The 20,197-nt window shown below is 47.4% G+C and overlaps 2 protein-coding genes across 3 annotated transcripts in view; one reads left to right on the forward strand and one right to left on the reverse strand.

Moving 5' to 3' along the window:
* Positions 1–3,180: 3,180 nt before the first annotated feature.
* nmd3 (NMD3 ribosome export adaptor) lies at positions 3,181–10,982 on the reverse strand. 2 transcript variants are annotated; one of them, XM_027027420.2, is made up of 16 exons: positions 10,891–10,982; positions 10,447–10,646; positions 9,666–9,800; positions 9,231–9,327; positions 9,062–9,142; positions 8,814–8,942; positions 7,978–8,068; positions 7,319–7,397; positions 6,905–7,001; positions 6,351–6,468; positions 5,601–5,746; positions 5,055–5,167; positions 4,663–4,735; positions 4,105–4,211; positions 3,823–3,893; positions 3,181–3,742 (listed from the first exon to the last, which is right to left on the reverse strand). In XM_027027420.2, the coding sequence occupies exons 2-16, from the start codon at positions 10,488–10,490 to the stop codon at positions 3,609–3,611; spliced, it is 1,515 nt and encodes a 504-aa protein (XP_026883221.1). In that variant the 5' UTR covers positions 10,491–10,646; positions 10,891–10,982; the 3' UTR covers positions 3,181–3,608. The 2 variants fall into 2 exon arrangements, with proteins under 2 accessions (XP_026883221.1, XP_026883222.1); XM_027027421.2 differs by lacking the exon at positions 10,891–10,982 and adding an exon at positions 10,759–10,857.
* Positions 10,983–11,562: 580 nt separating this feature from the next.
* ppm1lb (protein phosphatase, Mg2+/Mn2+ dependent, 1Lb) overlaps positions 11,563–20,197 on the forward strand; it is a 40,967-nt gene continuing 32,332 nt past the window's right edge. Inside the window, exon 1 of the mRNA XM_027027412.2 lies at positions 11,563–12,304. Coding sequence (XP_026883213.1) covers positions 11,906–12,304 — 399 coding nt within the window. The 5' untranslated portion in view covers positions 11,563–11,905. The remainder of the gene's footprint in view (positions 12,305–20,197) is intronic.

Below are 20,197 nucleotides of genomic sequence, written 5' to 3' on the forward strand. Positions count from 1 at the left end.
ACACGTGGCAGCCTCAGTCACGATGTTGTTCTCGCTGTCATTGTTGACATAAGTCACATAGCTGAAGGAATGGGTTTAACATGTAAAAACACTAGGGAGGGTGTGGGGGTGTACGAAGAGGCAAGGGCCAAGGTTCACACGCACCGATCAGCCCGGGAAAGTCACGCCGACAGCCCTGATCGTGGATCAGGAGTACAGGTCAGGCTGGATGGCAAAGTAACGTGGTTGGAAAAGTGGTCCAGTATGATTGTAAACCAGAGAACAACGATAGAGACCCGAGACATGGAGGGGGCGGGAGAAGGAAATCAGCACATCAGGGACGGGACGGCAAACACCCCTCCAATGGCTGCAGTTTGTCTGCCTCGCGGCTAGCTGCTTTCTCTGATGGCCATCACGCCCTGGGTAAACGTGCGTTACGACAACAATACCGAGCGCAAGAATCAAAGGCAGCGTGTTGCAAACAGGGAACTGCCCAGATATAAAAATCTGCCCAGATATTAAACTCCATGTAATATTTTTTTTTCCACCCAGTACTTAGAGGGGAAAGGTGATTTTAAAATCATTGTTAACCCTGAAGGGCAAGTCAGGAGTGGAACTGGGAGTTCCTGTGGGTGATTGTGTGGGGATGCCTCATGAGCAAGTCAGACGGTTCACGTCCTTTACCTTCCCAACTCTTCAAAAGGGGGGAAAAAGGAGCAGTAGGAAAGAGGGAGAGAGAGAGAGAGAGAGAGAGAGAGAGAGAGAGAGAGAGAGAGAGAGAGATCATTGTTTCTTTGTGTGTCAAAGCAACCCTATGGTCACTTTCCCAAGTGGGTCTAGTTTCCTAAAATGTGGGGGGGAGGAGAGGGGATGATCATGTTCCCTAAACATGATCCAGGTACCGCCTCCCCCTAAACGAGGCCAGAGTGGAGCATTCTGCACCATCCCACCAAAGTCTGATTATTAAGGCCAACCAGTGGACTAGCCGTTATAGTGGGACGTGTGTCCATAGACCAGATACGTGACTCTCCATACATGTGACTGTCTCCAGCTGTCACTATGTCCAGTCTCCCCCACAGCTTTACTGCACCACAACACTCCGATAGGTGCCTTGCTAAATGAACAGTGGCTACACTCGCCATGCTAATTACCATTTGTTTTACATTTCTACAAACCTCAGCAGATGTTCCAAACACTGCTAACCTTTCTATAACTCACTTTTCTACATTTTAGAAACCCAGACACCTTATTTGTTTTTCCACACCTTGTCCAAACGCTGTCTCAGCAAGGTCACACTCAAGTTGACAGCTGCAGAAGAGTGGGCAGGTTTGGGAACTTCTCCTGGAGGGGGAAATAAAAGGTATTTTGGTTCCAGCCTGAATGTTCTCTTGCCTCTCATTTATTTTTCTTTGCAGAGAATTTCCCCCACAAAACCGATTCAGAGTCGAGAATCCGATCGGCTGACATTTATCGGGCCGTGGGGATTAGTCGATAGTCTCGGCCATGACCTACAGAAAGCAGGCTGGGAGGGTTTTGTGTCCCATGTTGGCTCCTGTTGGCTATTCTCTAAAGGTCTTCCTCGAGCCTGGGAGTCAGCTCTCAGCTCTGGGCCACACCTTTTAGCTGCTCTATCATTAAAATAATTTTAATGAAAAAATTATTCCATTTACTTAATTACAACATAAACTGGTCAGTCACTGCTGAGATGTCGAGCACAAACTTACATCCTCCTCATAAATTCCCTGAATTAAAAAAACCTGCCAGGAAGCAGAAGCAAAACGCCAAGAGGTGTTCTGGGGTTAAAATACAAAGAAAAGTTCAGCTTTGGTTACCCTGACAAACAATGAATGTCATTTTACGACTTAAAGAAGTCTGAGTCACACTTAAAACACATTTCTGCCAAACTCACCTGAGGGATGATGGGAACGCTTGGCTTGCAGTGGCTGTTGCCAGGACCTGTCGCTTTTTTTCTGTGATTAACAGCCACTGAGGCTCCCAGCTCCCAGCGCTCGCTGAAGGTGGCCGATGCTGGGATGAAAATTGGCCTTCTGATATCAAAAACAAACAAATATGTTCAAGTTGTCTGTCAAGATACAAGCCAAGTGGAAATAGAGATGTGTTGTGTTAAAAAAAAAAAAAAAAAAAAAAAAAAGCCAGACAAAAATCAAATAAAAATGAAAAAGGTACAAATATGGAAAAAGCTGAAAAGGAACTACTAAGCTTCAAAACTCAGTACAAAACTCTCTTCAAACTCTCATGGTCCCTCAGGCCAAACACTTAATTGCTAAAACACAGTAAACACCATGTGAAAAACAGTAGTGTGACATGAATTGGGCAGGATACATAAACTAGTTCACACTTTTATTACCTCAGGACTGAACTACTTAAATGCCCTGCCAACTGGATGTTTAAACTCCAGTTCCTCCAGAACACCTCAGCTAGAGACTGGCCATATAAGCCTGATACTAGACACCGCCATGGCTGACCGTCAAATCCCATATTGATTGCAGAATTCTGATACTGACATACAAACCTCTACAAGGCCTTGATCCTCAGTACCTGAGTGCACTTATTTGCTGTTATGAACCACCACACCTACTTAGATCACAAGGCACAAGTTACCTAATAGTACCTTGAATTAGGCAATTTGCAGAAGGATAAAGAGTAACTGGAAAAACCTTCCAGGTAGGGTTTCGGACTCTAATGTTAGGTTCTAATTTTAAGTCTTTTATTTGTTTAGTTGAGCTTTTGGAAAGGAGTTTTCCTGTTAAGACACAAGGTGCAAATCTCAGGGGTCCTGGGCACGTCCTCCAGCTTCTCACAGCGTGATGCAGAGAGATGCTGGTGTCTCAGGGAGCCCTCGTCCACGTCAAGGGTGGAGCGGAGAGATGCTGGTGTCTCAGGGAGCCCTCGTCCACGTCAAGGGTGGAGCGGAGAGATGCTGGTGTCTCAGGGAGCCCTCGTCCACGTCAAGGGTGGAGCGGAGAGATGCTGGTGTCTCAGGGAGCCTCTCTCTGCCTGTCACTTTCTGGCTTTCATTCCACCCTGGATCTCTTCTGAGCTGTGGTACCTTGCTCAGGGAGGTTTTCCTTGCCAGCATCACTGTTTGCTCAGTAGGAGCCTGGACCCAGATTCAGTGTATACATGACTTGTGTAAAGGTGCTTTGTGACCACATATTTTGTAAAAACTACACAAATGAGTTTGGATTGAATATTCATGTTTATTGCACCCACCACACTAACCACTTCAGACAGTCTTTCACCAGGATAAAGATGCACTGAATGCAATGAAGATGCAATTGATGCAATAAAATGCAATGAATATTTCAAATCACATTAGATCATTTACGATGGTTGTACAGTTATATAAATGTATTTGAAATTAGATCTGCAGGGTGTGTATGGTCTATAGGAACGGAAGCTAATACGTTAGCTCAGGCAGAGAGAAGCCAGCACTTGCACCAGTGTACTGTGTTTCACCAGCTACCCACCAAGCCGACAACCGAGTCAGGAGCGTCAGAAGAGCCACACACTTCTCTCCACTGCACACGCTCGGTAGTTCGGCCAGTCAGGCGAGCGGAAGAGCTGCACAGCTGGTGCGTGCCCACGCTGGGCTTGCGCCGGTATGGCTAATCGGTCATCATGTCTGCCCCCTCTCCGCCGGTGGCGTCGCTGAGACTCAGGTCCTCCAGCATCTCGGCCAGGGAGACCCGCGGAACGCCCTCGTCGTCCGTGTCGCTCTCCACGGGGATTTTGGAAGCATCTGGAAGCCCAAAAGGTGCATAAGTGCGCAAAAAAAACAGATGTTTTCGCCTGTGTGATGGTGGCTTCTGGCCTACTCACCTCTGAAGATGTTGACATTCTTCCTCAGTGCCTCGTCTTCCTCCAGGTCCTCCAAGAAGTCCTGGTATTGTCTGTAAACAGTCAACAATCAGTGATACGTGTCTGAAAAGTATTTTCCTGGCCACCACATATGAAGCCACAGGCGAAGTTAAACGATTCGTCTTAAGGTGGTCTGGAAAACAGCTGATGTAACACTGTGCAACCTTAAGTGGAGCCTGCAGCTAGTGCACAACTTCAGAAATGAACCTCCTTAAAGGCGCCCCCCTCCCCCCACACAGTTACCTTTCGTCATCTGTGTCCAGGCCCTCTTTGTCTCTGGCCAGCTCCTTCAGCTTCCAGTTCCTGCGTTTTATTCTCTTGGCCCTGTCATAGCTCTTCTTAATCAAAACCTGAACGCAGAAAGAAATCACATCACAGCACGCGACACACAAACCTAGAACAAGCCGGACGCCTTTAATAACCTTCCACACGACGTTGGCTTCACACAGCTGTTTTCTGCTACGGTTATTAGGTTCAGAGAAGAAAAGCACACAGTGTGGGTGCAAGACAGCTTGGTCGCGTTTCGTACAAACACCATGCCGTTTCAAGTCTCTTTCAGTGTGCTCGCTTTACTTTCCAGCTGAGCAGCAGGTCACTGTCTGCTCAGTGGTTCTGTTCTTTGGAGATTTCTAAGCTTTATATTCCCCCGTTGCCTTGTGTTGTTTTAAATCAACTGTACTCCAACAAGCTTAATGGGTGGGGAAAAAAATAAGTCAGCCACAAGGGGGCAGTATAGCCTAAACTTACAAGCAAGTAACAATTTCAATTATGTGAATGGTTTGGGATGTTGGCTGTTCTTACCACATCAGGGACGTGGTGTGGATTCATCTTGTTAAGAAACTCGTCGTTGATGTTTGCATTGGCAAAGTCATAGCTTAGACACACAAAAAGGGAAGGAAATGGTAAAGAAAAAAGGGACCTAAAAATATTCTCACTTATGTACCTCTGCCATATATAAACGACTTTAATCTCGATAAGGTATTTAGGTAATACAGCATAAACATATGATGTGTCCCTGGTTTGGATGAAAGCAGGACAGCTCAGTGCAGGAAACCACTACAGCTTCTTGCCAAGCTATAACGCACCAGATACAAACTCGAAGTGTTCTGAGATTTAAGTGTGGTGTGCTATAGAAGGGAGCAGACTGAAGGGGGCAGTGTTGCACTCCCAGAGTCCAGAGCCACTGTGCTCACCCCAGCGCCAGGTCTCCGATGTTGAGCAGGTGACCCAAGAAGGTGCGGCAGTGATACTGCTGACTGGTGTCCATCTCGGAGGTCTTCTGAACCCACACCTCTGCCAAGGTGTGCTGGTAAAATGCGCACGCACACACACACACACACACACACACACACCCACTTCATTGCCAGTAAAGGAAACGGGTTATTTATACTTGGATTTGTGCCTTTTTTATAAAAGCCACAGCTCACTGAGCCAAAGGCGGTATGGGGTAGAAGTGCTTGGCTAACTGGATCAAAACCATATTACAATTAGTATTGACTTTCCCTTCCAGAGAAGTCTCAACACTGGCCATATTTGATCTGTTTAAAAGCCATTTCCAGTGGACGTTCTATAAATACAGAAAACTACAAATTCAGTGGGGAATTATTGACTCCATCCTGTACCCTCGTCAGCATGAAGGAAGCCAAAACAAACTTTACCCCCCCAATTTTATTTGTTTCCCCCATCACCTCGACGCCTTGACTGACCAATCACGGCCACAGGCCCGCCCTCTTTCTTACCCGATTGGACCTCAGACCAGCCCCTGCTCCTAAACGCAGGTCCCTGATGATGTCGATGTCCATGACGATGAACTCGTCCAGTTGCCGTGGACTACAGAGGCTGTTGAAGGGGTAGCGCCAGTAAGTGTTGGCATCCACTTCGGCGACTGCAGCAAAATAAACACAACAAACAAAGTGGAAACACTGAACATTAGAACGCAGAAGATGAAACGTGCTCACTGTCAGTTCTGGCTAAAGATCGTAGCAGGTAGCCAGTCTTACAAACACAGAAATCTCATTTTCCGTTCTTTGTTCCAATTTGTCTTATATGGGCATGTGGTCCAGAAGTTAAATTTTCCTTTCACACTTCAACTTTCACTTAAACATGCAACAGACGTCCGGTGTGATTCTCGTGGTTGGGGTTGAATGAACAGGTGTTCGCCGTGTGCTGCAGGAGAACACCATGTTGCAAAGAACGAGAGTACTGGAGGCGGGTGCTGAGCAGACCTGACCCAAACGCACAGGAACCAGACGAGACAGAACGATGCCTGTACGTATAACTCAGGACGACTTAAACCGCCCCCTTAAATCCTCGATCATTCTCGCTTGTCGTTAAATTGTTGTTAAACCTCATGGAATTCTCGTTTAGATCCCTGTGCTATTAACCCGTGTGTGGTGCGAGATACAGCCAGGAGACGCGTTTCCCTCTAAGGAAAGTGTCGGAAGGTTGGGTGTCAGGTGTTAAGGGTCTGGAGCTGGCATCTCACTCACGCTGCAGGGTGTTCGGGTCCAGGAGGTGGATGGTACTGGTCACCTGAACGCACACACACACCTGACCCATGTTGCCCAGACTCTGAGCCAAACGTGGAGACAAGCAAACCACGTTGTCCTGTGAGGTGGGTTGGGGAAGTAAAAATCACACACAGACACACACGGTATGACAATGACAGAGCTTGAATAATCCTTTCTGCCCTATGAAATTATCATCCATACAGTAATAGAGTGAAACATGTCCACACATTTCCTTTGACTATTCAAACTGACATCTTAAAGGTTTTTTTTTCCCTAGGCAGAACAATAGGGGTCCAGATTCAACTCCTGTTCACTTCTTCGAAGCCATTTAACACCCCCTGAACAATGCAGCACGAGGCTAGTGCGATCGCTTTTCACATCACACACACACACACACACACACACACACCAGGGTCAAAGCCAATAAAAGTCTCTCACGTCCAAACGCTCTCACTCACACCCACCCACCCACCAAATGAGTCACTGGCCGGCTTCGCATATCTGCCCCACACACTAAAAAAAAGCACATGTACCTTGCAGATGGGCACGATCTCAACAGAAAAGGTGCTTTTGTAGTTGTATGAGTTCGAGTGCACGTCATGGGAGATGAGGCGTTGTGAAGCCTTTGATCTTCAAACCAGAGAATATTAATGGTGATTCATTTTTTTAATTAGCCAACTGCATAATTAACTAAACGTGGCAGAAAAAAGGCGGCTTCCAAAATAGAAAATGAGAGAATTAAAATACTCTTTTCAGAAGTACGATTTATCACAGGATGTAAAGCTCAAATGGAATGCACATGTGGGCTGGAGCTCCACTGAACTGGTTGAGCTGTAGCTCATCTCCTGGGCCCTGCTTCTGACACATTTTTGTGAACAACTGGATGAGGAGCGCAGAAGACAGCAGAGGAGGTCAAGTGTCAGAGGTCACGTGTCAGAGCCTCGCACCTGCAGGGTACTGTGCACTGCAAGAAATCCACCATCTTCTGGGCATGCTGCTTGGAGCCATAGTAGAAGTCAATGCCCTCTAAGAACAGCAGAGTGAGAACAGCAGTGAGCATGTGTATACAATAATAAATATATATAATTTACACACACACACACACACACACACACACACACACACACACACACACACACGAGTAGTGTGTATGTGAGACAGAGAGAGAGAAGGAACAAGAGAAACAATTAAAACCCATTAACTTTAAATCATTTGCACGTACAGAACATTCTCCCGTAACACATCCCAGATTAGAGGAGGTGTCCAGCATGGTTGCCACATGTCAAATTATTCAGAGCCTCACATCCCCCCCAGACTTCAATGACTCCCACAGACGACATTTCAGAGCACCTTTCAACCGTACCGAAAACAGGAATGTGCAAATGCTGGTGTTAAAAAGGGACAGTTTGGGCTAAAATGCTGACAGTTAACAGGGCTGGTTTCAATCTGTTCTATGCTCCAGTAACATTTTAGGATTAAAATGAAACTGGTTAAAGTGTCATTTTCATAAAAATGTAATATCAGAGGGATCTTGGAACATCAGACTACGCCAGATAGGAGTAAACGAGGATGACAAAGGAGGCGGAATGAGGAAGACGACACACACCGTGGATCTCTTTGATGCGAAGGGTGTTCTGATGAACCCTGTGTTTCAGAATCAGCTGCTCCAGGTAGAAGAAAGTCTTCTTGTGGACAGTCTGCAGAAATCAAAACGAAACAAGAGAAGACATGCTCAAAGAGCACAAGTGCAAAAACACCCATGTGATTGGACGTAGGGTCGGTTACATCACGGCATGCACCCATGTGATTAGGCCTTCATAATGACCTTTGCTAAAGGCTCAGACTGCCTGGGTCACGCCCTCAGAACCCTGCCAAAGACAGCAGGTCAGGGGCAACACGTCATACGCAGACTGTGGCCTTGGGTCACTAAACTGAAATTGTAAACTTCACAAAGCTGCACGCCAACTGAGCGTAAATCTCCCCACCCTGTGCCTTTAACCTACTGGGGATTAAAGGTCGGACACTGATGAGCGAGGGAAGACATGCCCACTGGCAGACGGGAGCTTCACCCTGCAGCCGGTGGGTTTTAGGGGATTCTTCAGAGAGCTGGTTTATGCTAATGAGACCCTGATTAAACAGGGCACGTCTAAGAATGTGGCGCATGAACAGCTTTGTTTCTTCCAAACATACCCATCTGCTGACAGAACCTGAATGCCCAACAAACTCCCTCGACTTCATCATTCAGCCCCCGGAGCATCTCCAACCTCGCATGGCTGTACATCCAGAGCTTCTACTACTTAATCCCCCACCCAGAACCAAATCTCAACTGTCCATTAGCAAGCACAGTCCCTGGTCGCAGTGCTTTTAAAAGGATTGGTCAGGGACTGCGCTTCCTCATTCCACATGTACTCGGAGCACAGCAGGCATCTGCCAGCGTGGTACCTTCTGTCTGACTTGTACTACCGCCTTCCAGTAGTCCTTGGCCTCCACTCGGTGACAGTCGTCGCACATCTGCGGCTGCACAACAAACTCCACCACAAACACCTGCTGAAGTATTGCCCCGTTCATGACCTAGAGAGAGAGAGAGAGAGAGAGAGAGAGAGAGAGAGACACACACACAGTGAGAGCGCGCTGGCCAATCAAGCCAGAGATGTGCTGGCTTTTTTCTCCGGCATGCGGTCAAAAATCACCTCTTTCTGAATGGTCAGCTTCATCTTGATCCTTTTAGAGTGTGGCTCTGTCCATAGGAAGCCGGCGTCTATGAGGCGGACCTGGGCAGAGGGAGAGGGAGGGACTGAGCGAGACGCTGCACTGGTTCGGGGGTCTGTTCTGTGCTGAAGCCGTCTGCGTGCTCTTTACCTTAGACATCGAGCCCTTGAGCTTCTTCAAGCAGAGCGCGAGCAGCTCGCGGGACTCCAGAGAACACTGCACCCAGGTACCCGGAGGCTGCAGGTATCTGTGGAACAGACAGAGCCATCAGACTCGAGACGACTCGCTTAAGAAACGTTGGAAGTCCTACAGGCCACTAGACGAGCGTGAGCTTCTAATGCTGCATGCGGAGGCTTCCATCAGCGCTGCAGCCATTACTGCAGCTACGTCTATATGGTTGTAGTTGGCTAGAACTCAAGTGGGATAACTCTGAGACAAGGTTTACATGATCACGCAAAGCCAAAACCCAACCCAGCCTTAAAACCGGAGAGTAGGAGTCTTTCTTTCATCGTTAGCATGTATCTTCAGCTCATCAGTCCTGGCACATGATCCTGCTACAGGCACTTGCGATGCTGCGGTGCATACCGTTCACACTGCTTGCAGAAGTGCACAGACACCTGCTTAGGGATGCCCTCTGAGATGTCCACCTGGGTCCTCAGGCAGGACACGCACATATTGGCTGGATTTGGTGGAATGGGGACGCCACATGTGCAGCAAAGGCTACGGGAAGAAAGAAGGGACAAATCAGTGCAGCGGACAGGCACAAAGTTTATTCATGGGGAACCTTCTGGTTGTACATCTATTGTTTTGAACTTGTTTTTATTTTTATTTATTTATTTATTAAAGGGTAGTTCATGTCCTCATCCAATCATAAAACGATATGAGGCAAAGCCCTCCAAGTCAAAACAAACAGCAATTTCACAAGTCTAAAAAGCAAAATCAACATAATTTTAAATATCGTTATTTGCTTTATGCAGTCAATTCAGAAGCAAGTCAGGGGTACAAAAGGTTAAAATATTACAATAAGAATATTAATAAATAATTTTACAAAAATAAGTTTGTTGGCTATTTCTCTGCGATGTCAAATGACAACCTAGTTATTCACTTTCCACAATATTACACATTATTAGTTAAAACGTTGGTATAAAGAAAATTAAGAGTACCGGAAAGCGCCTTTACTATTTAAGGCGTTACCAAATTCTGCCTACTTCCCATATGTGCAATGCGTACGGCACAGTTTGGCTGAGCACGTGTGGAGCACGGTATGGACACGTGCTTAAGCTGGTTTCTATGAAACCAGTTCCTGCGTCTCCACGAGGGTAAGAGGGGTGCGGAGCTCCGGTCGTGCACACGGCGCCGTACTCACATGTGGCCGTGCGCGGCTGTGGCGGGGGGCTGCACGTACTCCATCAGCGCGGGAGCGAACGAGCCACCCTCCAGAGACCACCGCGACAGCCGCACGTGCCCCCGGGTCGGACGCTCACGCGTCACGCGCTGTGGCTTGTGCGCGAGCTAGCTAAGTGGGTCGGAATATAAACAGACGGTGGCCGATACCGGAGCACGTTTCTGCAAAAAAACAAACAAACAAACAAAAAAAGACTTTACGACATGTCTGGATATAAACATTGACCGATACCAGTAAACGTTTCTGTAAAAAGACTAGTAGTTATGTGTTTACTTCATTAAAGCGTCAACGCTAGCCTGGCTAGCTAACACTTCACGAGACCACCGTCGATATATCCGGAGGCCCGGCAAAGTTTAAACGATGTAGTTTTCTAGTGAAGAACCGTAACTGTTTACAAACTCTTACCGATGGACAGCGAGTGATATTTAAACACCAAAACACGCTGCGCGAGAGCAGCTTCCCCAAGAGCGCGCCCCGCTGATGACGGCGAGGAAAAGGGCCTTAAAAGTAGCTGCCCAAACTCCGCCTGACTATATTTATCAAAACGTTCTGACAGGCGGTGTTGTTGATTCATCTTGGTGATCTTAATAACAATAAATTGGCCACGTTGCGTCAAGTGTGTTGGAAACAAACCGATTCTATTATTTGACGTGGGAAATTGTGTGGCACAATGTTGCTCACAAGATGAATTAGTTTATCTGAACTAATTATTTTTTTAAATCTAAAAACCAATCCCCAAAACGTATTTCGACCACGGGCTTCTGTGATTCAATTTCATGGCCGTTTGTAGGTCTTGTTTCTGCTACATTCTTTCAATCACAAACAGGTTATCAGGTTCCTAAGAATCACAAATTCGCTTAAAAGCTCTGGACAGTCTGTGTTGCCTCAAAGCGAAGCTTTCATCAGGTTCCCTTGGCTTGCGATCGTTTAAAAAATGCATACAGTGACCTTCATCACTGGACTTTTATTATATCCTATTTAAATATTTGCAAGCATTGAGCAAACGTTTGCTGACTTCACACCGCTGAAACGTTTCCTGCTTCACAGCGCGTGCGCAGATTTGACGAGCGCGTCACGCGCCGTGAACGGGGACGGTGAAGGCAGGCGCGCGTGGGAAGGAGCTTTCGCTCGCGCTGGTCTCCGACTCCCCCCGTTAACATGGAACGCGAAGCGCCGCTTCACCACTGCAGCGCGTGAGAGCGCACGCTCCGACTCCGCAGCGGCCGCGTCCACGGACGGCGACGAACGCGTGCATCCCGCACAAATGCGCTCGAGCAGCGGACGCCTCGCTGGTGTTGCAGAGAAACATTAAAAGTGTTCCGTTTTTGCTCCGAGTAGCTTCCTAGACCCCGTGTTGACGCGCAGGATGGACTAAGATGTACGCATAAGGACCGGCAGGTTAGTGGGTTTGTGGGGATAGATGATAGGAGATACGATGACACTGCTGTCTCTTCTGGGCAGGATCATGCGTTATTTTTTGCTAAGACCAGAGACTTTGTTTCTGCTGTGCATAAGCTTGGCTTTGTGGAGTTATTTTTTCCACACGGACGAGGTGAAAACCATCGTCAAGTCAAGCAGGGATGCCGTGAAGATGGTCAAGGGAAAAGTGGCGGAGATCATGCAGAACGACAAATTCGCTGGTCTCGATGTGCTGGATGCGGAGTTCTCCAAAACCTGGGAGTTCAAGAGCAACAACGTGGCCGTGTATTCCATTCAGGGCCGCCGGGAGCACATGGAGGACCGCTTCGAAGTCCTCACCGACGTGGTGAACAAGAGTCACCCATCCATATTTGGGATTTTTGACGGCCATGGTGGAGAGGTGGGCTGTTTCGTTGTCTTAGTTCACAGGCTTTACAGCACACACCATCAAACACAACCAGTCGACTGCAGGATAAAACTAACAGCCTGCTACGCTGCAGCAGATCGAAGTCACCTGAACAGGTGGAACATTGTGTTAGGTATGAAGGCTTGGGACCGATTTAGTTGTCTCAGAACAACACAGAGCAATTGGTTAAAGTTAATTAATCAATAAGCTTGCTTATTTGTTTTCCATCTATCAGATCTGTCGAATGTGACAATATTTAGCCATTTGTCAGCCTAATGCTGATAAAAATCTTTTTCTTATCATCACCATTGTTATTGTAGTAATGGCGATAAATGCTAAATAAAGCAGCAGCAGGGAACGTTATGAATACATTTTAAATAATGTCAAATCTTTTTAATGTATCATTTAAAATGTTACAAATGTACAAAACTCTTAATGGTTTTCACAGCAAGTGTTACTTTGAGCAGGCTCAAGATGACCTTTTGAAAGCCACATACCTAATTGGCCTTCTAGCTAGCAGTCATCTTGGTTGTTTTAACAGTACTTCAGCATACACACTGTACAAACACACTGTAAGGCTGAAGAGGACTCAGTATTTATGTTTTCTACACAGTGGACTGTTACGTGGATGCTTGCGTGATAGAGGAACAGAATCTGAAAGTGATGTTGGTCTTGTGGGCTGAACACTGATATTAGTACAGTAGTGTTTCAGTGATGTTGGTACAGAAGTATTTCTTTAGTAGTTATAAATGGAACAGTGATGTTTGGTAATAGTAATATTTCTACAGTATTTATAAACTGAGCAGTGTTGTTAATTCAGGAGTACTTCCACAGTACTTATACACTGCAGCTGCTGTAGCATTCACCACTCTGTCCTGTGCTCCTCCCACTCTGTCCTGTGCTCCTCCCACTCTGTCCTGTGCTCCTCCCACTCTGTCCTGTGCTCCTCCCACTCTGTCCTGTGCTCTTAACATTCTCAGAGTGAGTCTTTTATCTTGAAAATGACCCTGAAATGTTCGAATCCCTCTGGCAGTCATCTTGCAGTGGGACTGTAATGTTGGCGTCCCTTCACCCCTCATCTTATTGAAATCTGTACTGCCTTCAGATTCTTCTCTTTCTCTCTCCTTTTCTCTCCTTCTCTCTCTCTTTCTATGTCTCTGTTTCTGTGTTTCTGACTCAGGTGAACTCCTCTGTTTGCTGTAAGGCTTCCTGCTCTCCCAGTCATTTGTGGCTCTCGCCGTGACCTTTCTCTCTCTCTCTCTCTCTCGTGTGTGTGTGTGTGTGTGTGTGTGTGTGTGTGTGTGTGTGTGTGGGGGGGGGGGGGGGGGGGGGCAATAAAGGCAGCTTGTTGTGGTCAGGTCTGCCGTCTGGCGCGGGTTTCACAGGGCACCACCCATGTTTCCCGCTGGGTGTGGAGTGCTCATGTTCTGGGTTAGTTTTAGGTCATAGTGAAGGTTTCTTTGGTGCAGGGGTGAACTCCTGATGCCATCACGATGTCTTCCAATATGTTGCCACTGGAGACAGGACTTTTTTTTTCTTTTTTTTTAAATGCTTCTTTGAAGTATGCAAAACAGCTGCCAGAAAAGAGCTTTTTAAATTACCTTGCAGGGGTGTGGTGTCGGTGTTTGTGTGTTTTAGTTACTATGTATGGGTATGTGTGTGTGTGTGTGTGTGTGTGTGTGTGTGTGTGTGTGTGTGTGTGTGTGTGTGTGTGTGTATTTACATGAGCATGAATATGTAACTGCAGGAGTGGGGTGGGTGGGTGGGTGTGTGTGTGTGTTGTAGTTACTGTGTATATGAGTATGTGTGAATTTTAATTGTTTTATTTGCTGTCAAATATATATGTGTGTGTGTGAGCAAGGATGTGTGCAGATGTGTTTCTCATGCATGAAGAAGCAGTGTAGTTATGCCTAGGGCCACAGTAAAATTAAACTTACTGGTTAGTTACTGTGTGTGTGTGTGTGTGTGTGTGTGTGTGAGAGAGAGAGAAAGAGAGCGCACCGTTCCTATTGTTTTATTAATTCAAATTTCACAGCGGCTGTAGGAAAGACGTTGGTGTAACAGTGCAAACCCACATCGGTGTGAGGCCCAGCGGGTCTCAGCATGGGTCTTAGACAGCAGCTCGGTGCCGACATTTGGCGCAAATGCAACAAGCAAAAGCATTTTAGAACATTCCAGCGTGATTTGAAGGTTCCATTGTTCCCATGTTGATGCAGAAAGGCTCCTCTGAAAGCCCTGCCCCTCAGGTCCACGCAGGAATGGACCCTGTGATGTCACAGCTTGGCCTCCGCGCCTCGGTATTTTGCGTTGTTTTCTCTGACAAGGATGAGAGTAGAAGCCTTGGAGCCCCGTGTAGTCTTCAGTGTCTTTGACATGGTGTTTTAGAGAATTTGTGTGTGCGGTTTTCACGGTTGACCTGCCAATCAGAGGCCAAGTGGAACGTCCATGTCATATTCAATAATGTGAACAACAGACAGAGTAGGAATGTGTGGGCCGAGGCTCAGGCCGGCAGGGAGTAGATCTTGTGTGTTTCTGTGGGCTGCCTGTTTAAACCTCTGCACTGGAAGGTGCTAGATTTTGTAAAGAGTCTTGGCACCAATTGTACATATGCAACACACACACACACACGTACGTGTGCACTTAGTGAGTATGGCCAAAGTTGCTGACGTTCCGGGATCTTCTGTCAGGATTGTGACTTGACCTGGGATGTGAGCCTCTGGGTCTTTGTTTCTGTTAGATATTGTGCACCTCTTTGGCAAATGAACAAAAGCAGCAATATTTTAGTTTTCTTTTCTGTTTCTTGCCTTTGATTGATTGATTGATTGTCCACTTACAATGTGCCACTAGTGCTGCAACAACACACCCCCTGTGTGTGTGTGTGTGTGTGTGTGTGTGTGTGTGTGTGTGTGTGTGTGTGTGTGTGTGTGTGTGTGTGTGTGTGTGTGGACACTGAGGCAGCTCAGTGGTACTGTGTCAGATGACGCTGATTTGGGGGAGAGAGAGCAAATCGATTAGTTCCACTGGCTTGGCTCCTGAGTGGAAGGACAAGGTTACTCTGACCTGGAGCTAATGGAGTGTGCCTGCACTCCTGGACCTGCTTGCCTCTCCTCACCCTCCTCTTCATCATGCTCCTCCTCCTGTTTTCCTCCTGCTTTGTTTTCTCTCTCCCTTCAAGAAAGAAAGGAAGTAGAAGATGTTGGGCTCACTTAAGACAAGGCGGCTGTAGTCCTCAGCTGTAACTGGTAAACTGTTGGTTTACATACTTTGAATGTAATTCGAAATATTTTTTTCCCCCTTTATACCGTTACCCTGTATGTCCACAAGTGATTCAAATTATAAACAATATGCCTCTAAATTTAATTTCCTTAAAATAGTTATGGGTTTGCAACAGCAGGAGACCATTAGCATGTGCAAAACATACGACAGAGGAAAGCCAGAGGAATGAACGGAAGAGCCTGATTGGCTCTGAAAAGACAGAAGAATGAACGGAAGAGCCTGATTGGCAGCTGCTTGTCCACCTGGTTGGTGGATGCCGGTCGCCCGGAACCCCCATCTCCCCACCTTGTCCACACTCTCTTCCTGTCTTGGTTTCCTTCGGAGCAGCTGGAATGAGAGGGGACGGGGTGGGGGGGTAGACGGCTACCGAGAAAAGAACTCCCTCCACTGCGAAAATAGGATGCAGTAAGAATCTGCTTGTTGTTCTCTGCTAGATTTCTAATTAGTCCTCTGATTCCACTTCACCTGGAATCGCCTGTACAAAGTGTGATGAAAGAGGTCTTTTTTAAGTGTGTGTGTGTGTGTGTGTGACTGTACCAGTAGGTCTACATGACACCTGTGTAATGACGGTGTTTGGATGTTGTGGTGTGCTTCATACTCAGGCTCCATGACCCCTTTGCCTGTCACATGTTCCCTGCTACTACATCAATCTGCACCAGGACATAAATGCAGCGACTTGGGAATCTCACAATCCTCACGGGCTCACTGGGAAAATGAGAATGTATATGAAAAATGTATCTGAAATCCCAGAAATTCTTTGTTTTGGGGGTAAACAGACTTTCTGGCTGGGGTGTCATCATTCAGAAATAAACGCCTGCTCATAAGAGTGAATTTGTGGACAGAGCAGGAGAGAAGGTCTGCATATAGGAAGGGGGTTTATTGGATATGTAGGTTTCCTACATATAATAGAGTGTGACAGTTTTATGGAATAGTGCATGTGTTTATGGTAGTTATAAATCCATTTAAATTATGAATACCTGTGTGTGAGAAAGATATGAAATTGTATGACCTCAGCTTGTCTGTGTATCACTGAAACTGGATTACGTTAATAATCTCATTCCTTTGTATACATGTGCGTTTGCATTTCTGGAGGCGGTGTGCTGAATCCCTTTTACCTATTCTCAAGGGTTGACTGTTTGGCTGCTCTCCAGGGTGTGTGTGTGTGTGTGTGTGTGTGTGTGTGTGTGTGTGTGTGTGTGTGTGTGTATGTGTGTGTGTGTGCGCGCGAGAGTGAATGTGAGAAAGTCTCCAGACGTCTCTATAGAGCGAGAATGTCCAGATACATTAGGCTCAAGGGTGTAGTTATCATTGTTAGTGTTAACGTTTATCATTTCCTTGTGAATTAGCCTGTTCGGTAATTTTTTTAAAGCTGCTCACTGAAAATGTGGTGAATTGTTTCCTCACCTTTTTATGACTTTGACTTTTTCCCCTCTGTTTTTCTGTGGCCCATGCAAATCTCTGACATTTCTCTGGCTGTGAAGAGGAGCAACGTTTTTGCGTCCTCCGCTGACCCTCTAGGCCAGGATGATACCTTTCTCCCTCTTCCAGGCTGCGTGGCCTTTCGTGGTATTTTATTCTGGTTGTTCCGCGGTTTGTTTGTTTGCCGGAGGATCATTTCTGGAATGCTGGCGGAGTGGAGCGCTCAAATGGAATTTCACAAACTCTCACTTGCGAGTCTCTTTGCAGTAAGTGCAGTCTTTCTCTAGGGATTGTGGTTGTGGGTGGCGTACTTCCATAGCTGGAGGTTCAGTTTATTTATTTATTTATATATATATTCTTGTCCCTCTGAGAGCTCTGGTGCTAATGCAGACTTTCTCTCTCTCTCGCGCTCTCGCTCGCTCTCTCGCTCGCTCTCTCGCGCTCTCCCTCTCTCTCTCTCTCACATGTGTATTTACATTAGTTTAATGCTCACCTCTGATTTTTTTTGGCATGCTTGTACCCTACTCTGCGCTGAGATTTGAATGGTGTTGTTGTTGTTGTTGTTGTTGTTCTCCAACTATCTGATTGAGTGCCTAACTGCTCTGCATTGTCTCACATGTTTGTCCTCAACATCCTGCGCCGTTCCCAGAGTAGTTGTGTTACTTCCTCTTTCCTAGGTCCTCTGTGGTCTCGGTGGGACTTGCTCCAGCGTTGTGTGCGGGTGTGGCCTTTCAAAGCGCAGCGAAGCAGTTTAACACGCGAATCCTGCCCCTTGGGGTTTGAATCCCAGTCGTGCTGGGTGCCGTCTGGTCTGAGCGGGACCGGCCGGCCGGGCAGTTGTTCGTTAAGCTGGCACCTCGGTTTTCCGTGTCCATGCGAGTCACTCGACAACACCGAGCGGCCGATGGCACAACGAGGCACAGGTGCTGGACTACCACCCATCGTGTGGCTTGTTAATGTCCTGTACCGATGTGGTCTGGAGGAGGGAGCCCAGCGGTGATTGCGAGGGAGTCTTCACCATACGCAGCACGTAGGAGACGGTGCACGGGAGCATGGGAACACTTGCCGAATGTCAGCGTTGCTGCTTTTCAGCTTGTCTGTGCTTGCTTGCTGTTTTATGATTGGGGGGGTTTAATGAATTGTGGGTCTTTGTGTGGTGGTCACAGAGGTTGATTTAGCCTGTTTTAGCCTCTAGTGTTCACTGCAATGAGTGTCTCTGTTGATGTCCCGTTATATAAACACACGCACAGAGACCTTCAGAGAATTCACGTGGGTTTCAGAGTAGACTCTGCCCTAAGATACGGTTATTTTTAAGCCCCAGTGTGAGAATGTCTGTCTCTGTCTCTCCGTCCATTTACAGAATCCAATCTAAATTCATCTGTAAACATTCAGAGCCCCTTTCAATAAATCATATATCAGATTTTTCCAACCTCCCAAAACAATCCTATGCAAATCCCCTGCCACATTTCACACAGCCTCCGCGCTCCTGTCTAGAATCACGTTGGTCTGGTGTTTTCCGCAGTAATGTCCTTCCTCTCTAAACAGAGGCGTCCGGGCTCTTTGACCGTGTCCCGGACTCCGTGGGTCTCTGTCTCATAGGTTTCATGGAGCGCATGGCCTTGCGTGGCTGTGACTCCCCGAGATGTAGCGTGCACGGGTTCCCGCTCGGCGATGCCGGTTGGACACAGTGACATGTAACTCTGGTCCTCACCACATGGGCCGGACCGCATGGGGAACCGCGCCACATCGTGGCCATCGGCAGGTGACAGTGGCGAACGGATCAAGGCGAGCAGGTCTCGGTGTGCTCCAGCCGAAACCGGACCCGGGGGAGGGGAGAAGGAAAGGTCAGACAAGGTCAGCCGCCTCATTGTCCTCTGAGCAGATCCTGCCCCCCCTCCCCCTCTCTCTATGATATATATAACACACACACACACACACACACACACACACGTGTGTGCGTGTAAAAAATTGCAATGTATTGCAATGACTATATTGCTGTTTCCAGAGAAACAGGATGTTTCGGACAGTGGTCCTTTATCAACTGTGCAAACAAAGTGTTTCCTAATAATAATATATTATGTAACTGATGAAGATGAACCGCAAACGGTAGGCAGTCCGAGACGGTTCAAGTGCAGTAGGGGATGGTTCAGGGGCAGTAGGAGACGTTCAGGGGTAATTGGAGACAGTTTAGGGGCAGTCAGACATGGTTCGTGGCTGCATGGGTTTCTGTAAATCCAGTGTGCGTGTGCCTCAGCTTGTCAGGGTGTAGACCCCCACTGAGAGCACAGTAATCAGGTCATTTGACAGTGCTGTCAGCGTTCCACTGTGCTGCTTCTGAAGGTGTCGCGCGTGCCTCCAGCCTGCGGGAGGATTTAGCACAATAGCAGCTGGAAGAACGCCAATCACGTCTGTTTTATAGGCCACCTCGTTATGATGACTTTATCCTGGTGTGTGGTGGGGGGTGTGTGAGTCTGGAGCAGAGATTCTCCAGCTGGTGGTCAGGGAGCCCACCCTTTCCACACGCTGTTTCTACCTCTGGCACACCTTGGTTGGGTAACGGAGTCGACTGGACTCCTGGATGACCTGCTGCAGATGCACAAGGAGCAGGATCTGAGCAACAACCTGGTCTGGCTCGTGGTCCACAAGGATTAGACTGGAAACCTCTGGTTTCAAGAAACTGTGTGTGGGTATAGGGTGAGGGAGTCGGCAGAGCACGTAGGCACTCTTGCAGAATGGATCCAGGAGTGTGTTCCCTGTAGCCTCACACTGCTGGATTACTGCAGGAAAAGATGATGTCCATGATGCTCACCTCTGACAGCGCTAACGCTCGTTACAGCACATAATGCGGCAAATCCTGGGAGACGTCACAGAACGTGTGTGTGTGTGTGTGTGTGTGTGTGTGTGTGTGTGTGTGTGTGTGTGTGTGTGCGCGCGCGCGCGCGTGCTTGTGTTTGCTTGCTGCTGTATACTTGGCTGTTGTTTGTCCGTTTCTCTAATGGCCCATACTTGGTGAAAACGCAACCCATCCTCCGCATCCTGTCAGATTTTGAATAAAGCCCACATAAAAGGGAAAAAGCAAACAAAGAAACACACACACACACACACACACACACACCCACACACACCCCCCCAACCTGCTGTACCGAGTCTGCCGCAGTTGCTGGGTTCAGTGGTGTCTGGTCTGGGTCAGGT

Source organism: Electrophorus electricus, chromosome 7 (genome assembly GCF_013358815.1).
Source record: "Electrophorus electricus isolate fEleEle1 chromosome 7, fEleEle1.pri, whole genome shotgun sequence".
NCBI classification, from domain to species: domain Eukaryota; kingdom Metazoa; phylum Chordata; class Actinopteri; order Gymnotiformes; family Gymnotidae; genus Electrophorus; species Electrophorus electricus.